This window comes from Teleopsis dalmanni, chromosome 2 (assembly GCF_002237135.1).
Source record: "Teleopsis dalmanni isolate 2A chromosome 2, ASM223713v2, whole genome shotgun sequence".
In the NCBI taxonomy this organism is placed as follows: Eukaryota; Metazoa; Arthropoda; class Insecta; order Diptera; family Diopsidae; genus Teleopsis; species Teleopsis dalmanni.
This window is the reverse complement of record NC_051847.1, coordinates 92,891,132-92,908,636: the sequence shown is the minus strand read 5'-3', so window position 1 is coordinate 92,908,636 and position 17,505 is coordinate 92,891,132. Positions and strand designations below refer to the sequence as shown.

General features: G+C 29.3%; 1 protein-coding gene across 1 annotated transcript in view; it reads right to left on the bottom strand.

Annotated features, from left to right (window-relative positions):
• Window positions 1–12,024, bottom strand: part of LOC119686168 — a 29,892-nt gene extending 17,868 nt beyond the window's left edge. Inside the window, exon 1 of the mRNA XM_038100670.1 lies at window positions 11,200–12,024. Coding sequence (XP_037956598.1) covers window positions 11,200–11,999 — 800 coding nt within the window. The 5' untranslated portion in view covers window positions 12,000–12,024. The remainder of the gene's footprint in view (window positions 1–11,199) is intronic.
• Window positions 12,025–17,505: the final 5,481 nt, after the last annotated feature.

Here is a 17,505-nt window from a genome sequence, read left to right as displayed (position 1 = left end):
TCATTTTTATATAAATTAGTTCGAATAATTTACTATTGAATTATTCAATAATATTTGTTTTAGTTGAGTCTTTTTGTAAGACCAACTAATCTACACTTATATATATATACTAATACCATTATTAATATAAATATTCAATAATATTTTCTTATACAATCTCATGCATCAATGACATCAATTATGATTACTCATAGACATTCTAATTCCATAGATGCTAAACAGATTTTCACACACAATTTAATATTCAAGCAATGCACATTCATTAAATTAAATAATATATTTTAAATGATAGCAGCTTTTAAATCATTGAAACGTCAGCGTTAATAGAGCATATATTTCCATGTTAAAGGATAAACTTAACATAGCGCGAATACCCAACAAAATCCTTGATTAGGGTGCGAAAAAGTACAAAAATGAATGGTCTGCCAAAATAAAATTACCTTAAAAAAATGCTAAAAACGGAAGTTACCCTTATGGAGGCTCTCACATAAATTCTGAAAATACGTCTGTGAGAATGTATCACGGACGTGTATTGCAAGTGTTTTATGGGCCAGATTATGCCTAAACACTTATCAGCGTAAAAATGTCGAGTAAAGACCCTCGTTTTGTTATTTAATGTCAAATTTTCACAATTTTTCAGACTTAGCCCGCATTTGCGAGTTAAATTTTCATTTAAAATAATAAAATATGCAATTTAAATTGAATTTTGTTTCATTGAACTATAAAATAAACTCAAACTTGAATTAGTTGATAACCCAAATAAAATTTAAAATGGAGGAAGTGGTGCCAAACGGAAATACCAGATAACACCCACCTTTTAAATGAATTTATGGAAAATACTCAAATATATATGTTCGTAGTATGTATATATACGACTATCTCGTATGTCTGCCACATAAAAAATGCATCCAAATACGCAAATTTATTACTTTTCAGAGCAGTTCCAAAGCAGTTCCAAAGCAGTGTGGAGTGGAGAAAAAGGGGTGAATTATGATGAAGTGATTTGTCTGAGTACGTTTGATTTTTTCTACCCGCTTTTTTCCTAACTCACAAAAAATGTTATTATAATTTAGAAGATAAAAGTAAACACAAGGAGTGTGTTTGCTGAAGATTATGAGTTCCTTCATGCGGATTTGGATTTCGGCATGAAAAAGTTTACATTGTACCGGCTTTTAAGAAATTTGATACTTTTAAGCAGTTCGTTTTGGGCGCCTTCATTCATTCAACAATTTGCGAGTGTTGAAGGGGTGCGTTTTAGTACGTTAAATTTCATTCATAAATCGAAGTTAGGGTAAAATGATTCAAGGAGCTTAAAGCCATGTTAAAATTATTTACATTTTCTACCAAAGACTGCGGTTGAAAAGTTGAAAATACCTTTGACTGTAATTGCTTTTAGTAGCAACAGCTAAAAGCGATTGCAGGAAATGTTAAATCAGAGAATCGTGTATGTACCGCGTCAAAACTTGTAATTATTTCCATATAATTTGTCAAAAATAATTTGTCAACTTAACTGCAGGCAAACTTGAGAACCAACTGACTAAATAAACAAGGTAAATACTAATTAAATCAGTAAACTGTTAACGCAAGTATGTGCCCGAATGTATCGTTCGTTGACGGCATTCTGGGAAACTAACACAAAGACCTTAGTAACGCGGTATTATCACCAAGTATAAAAATTATTGACCTGTTAAGCAAATATGTACAGCACTTCCACAACCAAACAATAAACTCCACGTTTTTCCTTTTAATATCAATATAAGTGCTTTATGTATATAGATGTGAAGTATCGATTCAATTAACGCACATGTTTTAAGAACGACCAGCATTCTGTCCGTCAACGAAGTACGAGTATTCCGGCTTTGGAACGAACCTGAGTACGCTAGTTAAGAGGTATTTTAACTAATAATGCAGAAAGTGAGAAAAAAATAAACCCGAAAATATTGAACCACAAGACATGCTTGAAAACTGATATTGATGAACTTCCTTTGCGGTGTCAGATAACAAGGGTTCAACCGACTGCGATACAGCAATAAAAATGAACCAAGAAGACAAAAAAATGTGTCGCACAGAAGACACAAAACACAAAGAATACTCGTATAAGGAATTTTAGATGGCGGCCAATGTCTTGAAGTAACGTTCGTGTGTAGCGCAACTAAGTTAGTAAGCGACAAAAAATACCCAAGACGAAACACTTTCAAATAAGATATGTCAAATAAATTGTTTCAAAAGATACAATAAACTATGTTTATGTGAAACTCCATTATGATAGTTGTGTGATATAATAATTTATTTCATTAAATTGGTTCATTTGGGAATGTAGAAGAAGTATTGTTGAGGGACTCCAATGAAATTTCTGAGTTAGATGTCAAAATAATGTGTGCCATTATATTTAAATATAATAAATCTGTTATTGTATTAAATATTAAATTCTTAGTCATATTTGACTTAGAATTATAATGACTTGTTCTATTCTAAATTAAAATTATTATTTGAACCATTTAATATATTTTAGTAGTTTTAGAGATGATGAATTATATTAACTCTAGATACTCCAAACTTAACATTATTAATATTGAATGTAATATTAATATACGAGTACATAAAGCATACTATTGCATAAAGTGCTTAAAACATATAAAGTAGTCTTAAAATAGTATTCATCCAAATTATTAATTGAACTATATTCACGATTTTACAATAACTTTAAAATTTAGAGTGTTTACAACGTGGTGATCAACAATGATTAATACATAATTATCAGATGCGAAAAACCCAGTCAGCCCATCGACAAAAGTAGACTTACTTGGTACCGTTGGATTGCTTTATGAATGTGTTGAAAGATAGGAGTGGAAACTAAAAAGCTCGTACACCATTAAGTATTTCTTTGACGTATTTTTTAAGTATTTCTAGCTGTGTTAGGTTCGTTTATCTAAGCAACGCTTTGGGTCTTATGTATCTACAAAGAGCACGAGTGCTTTTAATACTATATATTGACTATATATATATTGACTATTGACTAGTATTACAAGGATCATTACTAGTAAATAATGATCTGTATCTCTACTATCTTTAAATGCAATACTAATTATGCTAACTATTATTTGTTAAGAGACTAGAAATTTTATTATCTGAAAAAATTGAAATGAAAGCCATTGAAAGCTTTGTGATAACTTTGTGAGTTTCAATACAAAGTGACTTTTGTGTGCTTATCAACCAGTATTTTTGCGTGAATACTTTGTCCCAAGGAACACCTTGATAAATGCTATAAGGACTCTGTGTAATCTTTTTCAAAGATTAAGTACTGTCAATATTGCGTATTATAATCTATATAAACGATTTATAAACTATAAAACTAGATATCTTGAGTTCTAAATTATATCAGTATTACCTATAGCAACATATTACGTAGTGAAAGAAGTAGTTTGAAGCTTGAGTGAAACTCTACTATAATCCGTTGTCAAATAAGTGTACCAGGAAATCAGATATATTTATCATTCTGCATTAGCAACGGTTGTTTAATCATCTCCAAGCATTTATCAGTAATTAGTCGAGTATATGTCATATTAATCCTCTTCATTTGTTGTAAGTAATTTTTTTAAAAATATGCAGGTGCTTTCTTTGCCCAGCTCATGCACAGTGGCGACTCAACACTTTAGGAGGCTCCCTTTCCTGAAGATCTTATTCAATTATAAGACCTGATACTTAACAGCATTTCGAGCTTTGCCATTTTTCTAGGTGGTTTTAAATCCTGAGTTTTTTCTCTATATATGGTAATATAATGGGCCATAGGCCTAAGTGGATCCTTTAGAGATCGCTGGTATAACCTAATCTAACAAGTTTCTTAACGAAATTCAAGAAGTAGAAAGATACATAAATGGCTTCTATATTAAATTGATTTTTAACGTCCGTTTCGACGAAACTAAATTCTTAGTATAAACTACTTTTTTACAATAGATAGGTTTTTATCGATAAGTGGTAAAATTGCAACAAATTTTTTTTTTTATTACTAATAATTAATTGAATTGGAATTATTGAATTGAATTGGTCTTGGAGTTTTTTCTATTTAATTATTCGTAAATAATTTTTTGAGACGGCAAGTATCTAGAATAGAATTCTTTCCTAAATGACTTCTAGTATTTAATGTTGAGTAGTTAAGAAAATAATAAGAAAATAAACAAAAGCTATCAAAAATAATACATAAGTATAAACAAATCTTTTCTGAAAGGACATACCATAAACTGGTCTTTCTATCTAGAATGCAGTTGACTACAAAATATAAAATTATTTCACAAACAATCTATAGATTTTTATAAGTCAAATGGAATGCTCTTTATGTGCATAGCAGTGTGTTTGATTTTGAATTTGTTCTATTAATCTAATCTCACTGGAGGCGATTTCAGCTTGTCAATTAGCATATCACTTTTTATTTACACAGACTTTACAGCGCCTTTCGACTGTCTGTCTATTTACAGAAGAATGTTTATCAATTGTTTGGATTTCCGACTCGTTTGCTGCACTTAATCGCGTGATAAGAAATCGATTTTTGTTGCAGTTAAAATTACTTAAGAAATGCAAGTGTCCATCATTTTGAGATACAAACTTTGTTTTTGTTTACATGTTTTTAAAAAAAGAAAACTTTTGATATTTTGTATAATTTTCGAAATTGACTTGACTTACTTTGATCGGACATACTTTGAGTTCAAATTTTGTTGTAGTGTCAGTAATGCCAGTCGTGGTATTTGGGTAACATCCAATTAATTGCATCGAGAGAAAAATTGGGTTAATGGGTATATAATTATAATTATCTGCAGTTTCACTTTAGTAAAAAAATTATGTTAAATATTCTTTTAAAAAATTTATATATTTATTTAAGAGAATTATATGTATGTAAATTATAAAAATCAGTTTTTATTAGTATATAGAGATAGAGTTAATTTATACTTACTATATATGTAGTGTATTAAAATTATTTTAAACCAGTGGAAAAAGGACATACTATTAACATCAGTAATGTATAAAAAGATAAAAAATGTGTGATATTTTTTTCAATGTATGCATATTCTGTACAATATGATAAATGTATACTCAAAATTTATATTTTGTAAAATTATAATTTTGAAACTTTAAGATTTGTAACCTTGTAGGTTAAAATTCAATTTACAAATATATATTTATTAAATTAATAAGAATTAGACGAATGTTAAAAAAATATAAAACTAATAAATAAATTTTATATTACATTTCATTAGTTTGTAGTTCTGTGTATCTACTCTTAGTTATATTTTATTAGGAAATAGAAAAATATGACAGAAAACTACTTCACATTCCAGAAAAGCACAATTCAATCAAAGAAATGTTTTTCTTCAATAAATTTTAATTTTATCCTCAATTTTCTATATTTATTTTTAATTAAATGGTTGATTATTTTTCTTTTAGCAAATCGATTTAAGTTGTTATTAATTAGTATTTAATAATTGAACTTTTATGGCAATTACTTTGAAAAACCACAACACTTACAGGAAAAAAGGATTTGTGTTTAAAATTTATTTTTGTTTTTATTAAAATATTTAAATTTAATGGAACGCCTTTTAAAATTACAGAATTATAGTTTTTCTTAAATTTTTTCAATAAATAAAATATTGGATGGAAAAAATACGATTGGATTAAAATTTTATGATTCAGACGAATTTTGACAAAAATTTACCTCCCCAGATTGGATCAAAATTTTACGAATCAGACGAATTTTGACAGAAATTTATCTCCCCAGTTTGGATTTAGCTAAAGTTTTCTGTATTATTTCCCCCCCTTGAAATAAGAAGAGCTTTTACCTAAAACATCTATCATTCATTACCTAAAAGACCACCATCCAGAGCTTGAATTGTAGATAGATTTTTAACTGGTTATATACCATATTCATTACTGGTAGTTATCCTAGTGATGAAAATATTTGATTGGATCTTTTATAAGCAGCTTCAATCAATAAACTTTTTAATAGATTTATTAATAATTTATTATTAAATTTATTAATAATTAATATTATTAATAGCAATTTTAACATTTAACTAATTTTACATTTTATTATAATAATGTGTAATTAATGAGAACTACAGAATATATAAGATAATAACAATTAAGTTGTCTATCTTAATTAAGTTTAAACGCGATTCAAGCAATGTGTAAAATAATGAGCATGTGTAATATCAACCTCGATATTACTATAATTATTAAATAGAAAGTTATTATTTATTTACTATTATTCACAAAAATAGTGAAATTTGTTGGTCAACAAGAGTAAATAAGTCCCTGATCAAAAATTCAATAAGAACTAAAAGACGTTGATAACGAGTTAGTATGACAGCTAACAATGCTGGCTGATTACCGGACCTCAACCTGTGTTATCATTTCAACAATATGAGCATACCTGAATGCTAATTTTGCCTAGCAGAAAATGAAACTCTATGACGTGAATATTTACATTAAAACAGATAAGAGCCAAAGTAGCAACTAACAGCACTTTAAACTACAAAGAAAGAAATACAAAGGGAACAACAATATATATAACAACAAGCACTATACCTATATTAAAAAAAATTTCTGCACAAAATCTCTATGTTAACATTTTCTTTTTAAAAAAATTTTGTTTATAATATTAAAATTTGTGTTATAAAAAACGATCAGAAATTCCGACAATGATCAGATAATTTTTATTTACCCTTATTTATTTGTTATAAGTATAAGTTAAACATTTAATCGAAGATTACTTAAAATATGGCTGTCCAGATCAGGTATGATCACGGATCAATAAAACTCACTGTGCAGATTGGATGAGCGTAGAAACAAGTACATACGACCATGGCTTCAAATTCAGTTCAATTAATAATTTATTTGAACTGATTTTTTAGGGATAGCATAAAATTAAAATAATGTGATTTTACCAAAATATATATCAAAAGAAACTTGCGTAATTGTGTTAGATTAGAAACATGTCGTGGACTGCACATACTTATATTAGCCGCGGCCCGCATGTGTCTCATGGGCCGTAATTTAGACAGACCTGACTTAAAACATAAATACTCTCATTGAGCGATAATCTGAGGAAGAGGCTACATATGTAGTTGATCGAACAGAACTGGTTTCCTAAAACTGGTTTTATATGTGAAGTAAGTCTCCCAATGGTATTAAAACGGCCTCCGATCTATGTGTTTGCTAATATTTTTTGTGATAGGGACAGGTCTGTCGTAGACTGGAGACTGTCGTATTAATAATAATAGAAAATCTCTGTTTAATACAGCACAAAAACTTAAGTATAATTAGCTTGTTTAATTTTTGAGTTATTGGTATAGTTTTTATAATTGAAAGTTTTTTTCGGATAAAGGTTCTTTCCTTTTTGTCTCCGTTGAAATTTGGATTGTTGGGTTGACGCGTTTTTTTTCAATTCTTTGATCAAAAAATTAATTGCTGTATGATTTTGATAGGAATAGTCTGTATTATTATGTCTGTGAGTTTAGATATAGAAACATATACTCAGATAATTAGAGAGGTGATGTATACATGGTTTTTTACTATCCCATATAAATACATATTTATATATTACATAGGTATAATGTGTATACATTGTATGCGGATAAATGCAGCAGATATTTATGTGTGTAAAGTGAATTGTATGCATTCTGGAGCTACTTAACTCAATTAGGTTTTAAATTTCGCGTTTGACACCAAATTAAAGTTTTTAATCATAAACTAATTAACTTAATTAATTAGTTTATTTAACGGCATTTGTCTCTACAACACAGAATTTATTTAAAATCCTACATCACTTCAACTGCTTCTACGTGACGTGAGTTAGCAGTTCCGTTTAATAATCGATCAATCACTTTTGCGTTGGCAAAGTGAAAAATAAAAATAAAAAATAAAAATATTTAAGCAAAAATTATTAATTTCTGGTCACGTCATGCAGAATTTTATGCATTGCATTTATGACGAAAAATGTTGAATTATGCTCCAATTATTTCGAACGAACTGTCATGGAAAATACTTTAATACCGAAACTCTGTGGGCACTGCTTAAGCCAAGTGAAAAATTTTAGAATTTCTGCTCGTAATTCCATTCCATTTTTCAAAAATAGAAGTGACACAGTGCGACTTATTGTTAGATGAAAACTTGACACACATTTTGAAAATTACAAATTTTCGGAATTTAAGTGGGCTCATATTTGGTCATATCAATGACACTGTTTGTACCCAGTAACATTTAAGCCCCCTTCAATTATTTTGAATTGCTGGAAATGACAATGAGATGCTTTAAATGTGCTCCTCTTTGCTTAATTTCCGTTGAAGAAATTAAAATAAAATGGAAAAATCAGAAGAACTCTTAAAAAGATTTGCTTGGCTACTGTGCTTATTCCCATTCAAATTCATAAGCTTCTCGGTTTAAAGCATTTGAATAAATATTTCCAAAAAGTGCCTCGTCTTCTTCTACGGCGGGGTGCAGCTATTTCCATGTCTGTCCGTTTGCCTGCCTGACTTTTTGAAGTGGCTCATTTCGTAAATTGTACGCGTGACGTGATTTCTGTGCAATGATAAAATTTTCTTATTCCATCACAGTTTTTTTCATAAATTTTTTTTGTTTTTTTGGTAGGACCCTTGCATCAGTAGTGCTAGTTTCGAAGTGGAAATGTGTGATGGAGCATGCCAATTATGTTTTTAAAAGCGTCTGTCAAAAATGTCTATTCCATTTTATTTATTTTTTTTTTTGGAGTTTTGTACTGTCAAGATGAAATTTTGTTAGTTTGATTTGTTGCGGGCTGTACTCATGTTTTTGTAGTTTCGTTATCAATTCAGAAATAAACAAGAAATTAGAAGATTTTCATATTAAACGCCAATTTATATTAAACGTACAGGCCGATACGCAATTTTGTGGATATTTCTTGACACTTAATGCTTTTCCATTATTTTGAGCTGCAGCTAACACAATCACAGAAAATGTTGTTGGAGTTCTTAACAAAATCCATCTCTCCTCATTATTTCCTTCAATTTTTGTTAGAACAGTTAGCTTTGCTTTATATATAAGAATTTATCAATAAAATAAATAATCTAGTCAATAATCGGATATATAATTTTAATTAAAAGTTTTATATAAATAGGTAGATCTCTGGTAACGTGCTCTGTAGACGACTAACATAGAACAGTGCAAACCAATTACTTCAATATACATTTTAAGAATCTATTTGTTTTTAGAACTTTATGGTATTACTATGTTATTCAATTATGGAGCTCGTTACTGCCCTATTGATTTACTGCTCGATATCCCTATTGCGATATATTCGCAATGCACTAATCATCAAGGTCCATCCTCAGCGGCCTTTGAATTATTTTTTACATATAATTATTTGTAAATAATATTTCTTGAGACTGCAAGTACTAAGTATTGAACTGTCAATTAATTAAAATAATATAAAAACAATTTTTGTTGTTGGAGTTCACTACTTTTCGAAACTTCTCCAATAAAATACAATAGTTTCTATTAAGTAAAAGAGTCACGACCGTCATAGCTGACGTTAAATTGGATTTTAAAATAATCATTTTTCAAAAATTAATTAAATTTAAATTAAAAAAAAATTAATTTTATTCTTTAATTAAATAATAATTACTTTATAAGTAAAATAAAAGTATATCACATGATAATTCAACGAAATGCAAAGACGACTTTTATTGTCAATTCTTAAGAATCTATTGCAGTAGTTTATTAAAATCAAAAGAATGCTTTTTAGAGAAGTTATGGTTTATATATATATCTAATCAATAATGACAATTATATTACTCGACAGTCGAGGTAGACAGGGCACTTAGTATGGAATAAGAATAGTTTGATTGAATTAAAGAAAAGACCAATTTCAGAGACATTTCAAAATGATTCACAACAGATTTTAAAATTGCTTAGTATTATAGAAAAAGTCGAAAATTCTGAGCTGTCTCAGAATGTAATATGTATATAGGTATTATATTAAGATCACGCACAAGGGCTGGAAAACTTCCGTATAAAATTGAAGTCTTAGAAACATATGAAGCAAATGTGTCATTGGTAACATCTTCCATAATATTGCTCAGTGTGTTGGAAATCGAATGACATATATAATAGCTGTTGATATTTACCATATTAATACTAAACTATAATATTTAAATAATAGCTTTGTGGAATCTACACAAAGACTGTGAATAAAAGTATATTAACTTTTTTAAAACTTGCACATAATGGAAGTTATGTTGATATTATATATACTATATTCAAATTTTACATAATATATATATTCTGAATTTTTAAAATATGTATTGTTGTTGTTGATAAAGCTACGCTTTCTTTATAGTGACAAAAGAGTTATATTTTTTAAAATTTAGAGAGTTTTCGAATAGCAAAGTATGAAAGGACAATTACAAAAATTAAATAAATTTAAATTAAATAAATTTTTGTGTTGTCGTTTCTTTTTTTTGCTATTCGAAAGCCTTCTATATTGTGAGTATTTATATACTGAACTCAGTTATCGTATAAGTTTAGTTCTATCCGTTTGTCTGTCTTTTTTGTTAGGAAACTAGTTCCACAGTTTTTGAGTTTTCGGACGAGTCTTCAGTAAATCGAAGGCAATTAATTATCCAAATAAATGAAATTAGTTTAATAACTTATATAGCGGACATATATTATTAGTGTTATATGGTATATGAATTAATATAGCAGATTCTTGCTTTAAGGATACCCTATGTAAATAACCTTTTAAATTATGAAAAATTAAAAACTTGTGAAATACAAATATATCAAAAATATTCTATATCAATAATGAATATTGTATAGAAAATGTTTTCGAAATAATGAAAATCATTAAAATTTTTGTTAAACTGAGGGTCAACTGCATGTACTACCCATTAATCATCTGTCCAAAAATTTTGAAATATTGTTGAAAAATATGTAATGTGATTTGATGTATGTAAAATTTGAATGGTATTATTTTCTACTGTTTTTGAGTTTCTAATGTTTTTTTTAGTTTTTCTAGTCATTAAAATTTACATCAAAATTTTTTTTTTTATTTTTAGCAAATTTAAAATTCCATTGGGAAAACCTTGCCTTGACTAAGTTTTCCCAATATTTGGTTTAGCTTCTTTGACAAATTGAATTCAATTTAAACTGACATTTAATTAAAATCTTTTTTACCTGTGATGTTGATTTAGCGAGGTCATCATTGGTCTCTGCTGAAAATACTGAAATTGTTGTTGCAGATATGCTGCATCAGTAACAGGTCCATTTATAAATGCTGATGGCGCTGCCGCATTTGCAATTTGTCCTATTGCATTGGCAGTGCCGCTATGGTGATGCGGATCCAAAAAAATGGCTGTGTATTGTGGTGGATACGAAGTACCCATTACAGGTGTTGCGCGTTGTGGTGGCGTGGTACCACATTTTGACTTAGATTTATGTTTGCGTCGTGTGCGTTTCGCTTGGCGCGAGTCGCGTGAACACGTGCTGGTATTAAGTAAATCAACAGCGTGAGATGAAGCTGTGCTTGATTGAGTTGTCGGCAGTTGTGCAGTGGGCCCGCCACTACCGCTTGAATTGCCGTCATTTGAGGGTGAGAACTGTAATTCACTGTATATGCTGGAGTCCAATATATTACTGTCTGATGTGGTGCGATTAAGTACGAATTGTTCGAATTCATCGGACGGTAATGCCTCTACATCAGATTGTGCCGCAGCTAAGAGTGCTGTACTCTCTACAGCGATTTCTTCATTACTTTCCACGGTATTAATCATATATTGACTCTGATTCAGACTATTAGTGCTGTAGCTTGCACTGATCACTATTTCCGGTATCACCATTTGCTTTTCGGCAACCTTAACATTTGGCATGCTATTGCTGCAGTTCGTCAGTGCACCAAGCATTGTACCATTTTCCAGAAATTTAGTTGGATTTTGCGTCATTGACATATTAATGGCTGCTGTGGTATTAGATTCCATATTGTTACACGTGTAATTATTTTTATTTAAATTTTTTTTATTTGTTTGGTATGAGGATTTATTTACTTATAACTGATTTTATTTTTTTAAAAAAAATTTATTTAAATATTTTTTTTTTTGACACACATAAGTAATTTAATTATTAAATACAATTAATATGGATTTTTTTGGTCCCTAACAATTGAATTATATTTTCATCTTAATTAATCTAAATCCTTCATATTTATTTTTTTTGACACTGTTACGACGCGCACGAATCTAAGAATTTGAAGTTAAATATCTCCGAGTACGGATCAACGTCTTACAACCTTTTCATTACGAGTACCGCCAAAAACTAAATTCATTCTGTTGGAAATATCTTGTGTTTACTTCTTCAGATTTCAGGTTTGTGTGCACATTGTACGTATGAAATGCTTCAACCACCAAACTCAATGCTGTTATCAACAAAAATGTATCTGCAGCGTCTGCCAACTTTTATGCTCTTTCGGCATGAAAACGCTTCTCACTTTAGCTACATTTTCAACATTTCATTTATTCTACTGATGTGTTGGTGTTATTAAATTTCAGTGCTCTCTTTTTTGTTATGAATGAAGTATCTTTAGTAGCCGCATCAATTGACACGCCAGAGCCATAGACGAAAAGGTGTTGGAGTGTGTATATTTTGATCAAGATATTTTTAAATCAAAAAATTTTCTCAAAAATATGAGAACATCATATTGTTTCATTTTTGTGGATTTATTGAATCTTTCACATAGAAAAAAGTAATAATATCTCCTTATATTGAAAGTTTGACTTTATTTTCACTTAAGCCAATGTATAAGAATAACTAGCTTTTAACATATGCCAATTATATCTCTCTATTTAGTCGTTTAGTATTTGTTCAGTAAAAGCTTATTTCATGGGTGGTTGATATTTTGACAGGTACTGTCGGCTACATCGAGAAGCTTTTGCTAACTATATGCATAAATCTGTATTAAGGTTCAGTTATACGGTACGTACCGTAAGATTTAAGTCAAAGCGAAATACACAACCAATTACAGCCGTGGATTTCGCTCTGACTTAAGTTCATAAGGCACGTACCGACTAACTGAGCCTTTAAGTTTTATAATTTTCAAAATTCACATTCTTTATTTCCATAATGTAATAAAATGTGGTCATCGAGCAACTTCTCTTAACACTGGCGATACGACGAAATCTCCATAAAGCTTTACGTTTTTTTATTTCCATAAAGAAAATAAAACAGAATTAATAATTATTAAAATGTCAATATAGCAAATAAATAAAAATGGAAATATTTTTTAAATAAATTAAATTCTGTTCATCTCAACATATTTTATGATGGGTTTGACTTTAGTGAAAAAATTTAAATTAATATTGTTACCATAAACTCTTATAAGCTTTTGAAATAAATCAGGGATGCTTCCTATGCCCCTTATTGCTTCCAGTAACAATATACTCAGCACTATAGAGCTCAGTAGTAGAAAACTAAAAAATTTAAGCGCTTACTTAGAGCATCTGTGCTGACCTGATAGCATAGTGCTTCTCTCCAAAAGGTTAAACATAACTTAACAAACTTAATATGTTGGTTATGGTTACTTAACTTAATTTTACTTAGTTAAATTTATTTACTTAAGTAATTGAATTTTTAATTGACTATATAGCTGTTTGGAATACTTCATTATTACTGATCTTTGCAAATTTTTCTTGGAATTAATTTTTTAGACTGCATGTACCCAGGTATGAACTCATTCCTGGCTAAATTTGAAAAATAGAGTAAATATGTATTACTGTGACAGAATTATTTGTCAAAGTTAAGACATATAACTGCTATAACTACGATAGTGTGATTCTAATAGTCAAGATGTTACCTTAACTATGATACTATGATTTTACTGATGAAGACGTATATCTGCCTTGACGTTGAAAGTATCGTGTGCATGCGGGGTGGGTTTTGATAATTAGAGACATTTAATATGTTAAGTAAGATTAAATCTACTTAAATTTTAGATTTACGCAATATTTTGAAGTGAAGGATCTATTATTACATGTTCAATGTTTAGTTATATTATATATTATATATAACTTATATATTACTTGTGATGTGTTATTTTAATAAGTATTTTGTACTCGTGATGTTTATTGGATGTTTATGTAGGGGACAATTTGGTTCAAATTTCCGTTTTTACAATGTATATAAGCCAATTGATTTAAAATACATTTGAATAGTTTAGTTTTTCCTTGGATGTCGTTGTTAATATTTTCTAACATACTTATGAAGTATATTTAAATACCCCGAAGTGTTTATTCAAGTCCGCAAGCTTGCGGATATTGTAAGGGGTAAGGGTTCTCTTTTATTTTAATATAAAAATATAGCCATACAACTATTAGGTAACTATAGTTTTTATAGAGACTTATAAGACGATACATATTTCTACTTTCTTTATGTATTTTACCCATTTTGGGTCCTATTATTATGAAGAAATAATGAAGAAAAACCATATACCATTTTTTTTGCTGTAGTATACAATAGTTTTTTTAGTCGTAATTGACTTTAAAATTAAATTTAAATTTTAATTAATATTTTTATATTCCGCGAATTAAGGACTTGAATTTTTAACTTACTGTTCACATATTCTGTAATAGTACGCTAGAGAAATTTCATGAGATCCATTAAAACTTTTTTTTTTTATTTGTTAATAATTAATTGCAACTGCTTAGTGGTTGCAAGACGTAGACTCGATTACCTTGGAAGCGGGATATTAGTCCCAAGTCAAATAGGTAAAATTAAGCCCACAGCAATTACAAGATTTATAAATAGTCTAAAATTGTCCTAGTTGGGCCTTTAGGCGCACAATAGATCTTTTAGGTCGGGGTGCTTTAATAGCCTATTACTTAAATAAAATAAAAATAATAATTAATATTCCTTCTAAATAATATTTAATTATTATTATCACAATATATTTTTATAGTAGATTTCAAAATTAGTTTCACTCTTCTGCAGTACCCCTACTTGGACGACTCTGTCGTTATGCATTTACGTTACCACTTCGTATTTCTCATAACGAGTTTTATGCTCACCCCAAATGTATCTATCTCAATGGAAAAAGAGATTTCAACCAAAAGAAAAATATAAACAAAGTGTGATTGCCGCTAGTGATAAAGCAAACATTTAAAGCGCATTTTGTATCTTCGAATATTATTCAAATCGAAGCCAAACAAAAGTTGAAGTGCACCAAAAGGGACCAAAAGTTACAAAAACAATGTGTACAAATAAAAACAAAGCGGCTAGTACTGGGCTCCATAAGTACACTATGGCTTAGCTGTGGAATTGTTTGGCATATCTTTTCAATGGGACATTGGCTTCGATTGATTGAGCATTGGCTGAAGTTTGTTTGGACTTTCGAGTTCCTTGTACTTAAGTTATTTGGTTTTGTTTGCAGTTCAACGAAATTGGTAAAAATTGGTAATCAACAAATTGAATTCCTCAATTCAAATATTCCGCAATATTTTCTTTGGGAAAGTTTTTAATTAAAACTTTTGTCAATTTTTGTAAGCACCTTTAGAAGTTATAAATCATAAATTTCCTATTGAACGCATGTGTCGAAAAAACTTTTCATAGAAGACTTGGGAGTATTGTTGTAAAGATCCTCTGGGTGGTCTTACTTTACGACTGTGGGCTACATTTAATATGACAACATCTGCCTAATAAACCCAATTCGATGTTGTTTAGATGCTTAATATAGCAAAATTTGGACTAAACTAATAACTGCTAACTCGGGTTAATCGAAATAAGTTTCAATAATAACAATTGATAGACTTCGGAGAAAAGAAAATTATTTTTAACTATATTAAATACAATCCATACCTTCTTCCTAAATAGAAAAAGATGAAAACGAATTGAAAGAAATTGAAATGCATATTGCAAAAAAATGATATTTTTTTTTTATCTACAAATGAAACTATGATTAAATAATAATTCTTACTCATTCATATCCATATTAGTTTGAAAAGTTAACCAAACATAGAGATACTATATACAAATGCAATAAAACCTCTAATTAAGATCAATTTTGATGGTGCGTGTGCAATTTTGAAAATTTGATGGAATAAAATTTTGTATAATTGTGAGCATAAAATAAAATTTCGTTGATTATTACTCTTCTTAACACGTATTTCACACATGTCCCTTTTTTCTGTTTGCATTTGTAGTTTCAAGATCCTTTAAGTCCATCATCACGAATATCCCAAATTTGTGCGCATTCATCACGAAAAGCACGAGCTGAAGTCATAATCATAAATTAGGCGCTTTTCAATTCTCGTTGCATTTCGACGTCAATTTTACATATTTTGGAGAGACGAAATATACGCCTTTGATGCATGTATGCCCGGTGGAAGGAGTTCAGTTGATTGATTGACGGTTGGATGGATGGCTGAATAGTTGGTCTGTTGAATGAGTGATTGAGACATATGAGACTCGACTCGTCGCAAAACTTTTTGCGGAATGATGGTACAAAGCGTTGCGTAAATATTCAATTTGGCAATTCAACTGAATATGAGTGTTTTGCGGTACTTATGAGAATAATTTTCTTTTTAATGCCATTAATTTATTTAATTAAAATTTATTCATAGAAAATTCAAATTATATGTGTATGTAGCATATGCACATAGTTTTAGGAATGGTTATAATAGTGGTCTCTTGAACTAATAAAATATATAAAAATATTTCACATATTTTTTTCAAGACATATAAGAGTAATATAAAGCTTTCGTTACTTGAATACATTTGAAGGCTTAAGAGAGAATTAGATTTCATCCATAGTGACGTATAGGTTAGGTGAGCCTATAACCTATATGTAAGCTATATATGGAGTTACTAGTCGTTTGTGGTACCAGTTGGAGTTAAACATTATGTTCATAAAAACGTTATGTAATAATTAAAGTGTAATAATTTATTTATTATTAGTTATTAGTTTAGAAATAGTAACTTATTTAGACCTGTTCATACTTTTTTAGCACATATCTTTCATGGAAACTGTGATATTTAAATAAGAGTAAATTTTAATTTTTTTAAGTAAGGTGAAGTGGAGGGAGGAACGAACCTCCTAAATTAGCTTAGAAATCTGTTATGATTCACAATTCCTCGTAATAATAGCTAGAATAATAGTGTAGTTAGAACTAGCCAAAAGTATTTATAAAAATGAAAGTCGGGCTGGAGACACCGCTGAGTATGGTTAAAGACGTGGGCATAAAAAAGCTGAAAACTGACTCTGTACAAGCCTGAACATATGAAAAGTTTCCGGAAATTTTAAATAAAACGCAAAATTCTTAATCTTCATCAATATTTATTTTATCTCCTTCAAAATATGCTCCATTAGAAGCGATACACAAATGCCAACGTTTCTTCCAATCATCAAAACATTTTTTATAGGCGCTTTCCGGTATGGCTTTGAGTTTCCTCTGCGAATTCTGTTTTACGTCTTCTATGGATTCAAAACGCGTTCCTCTG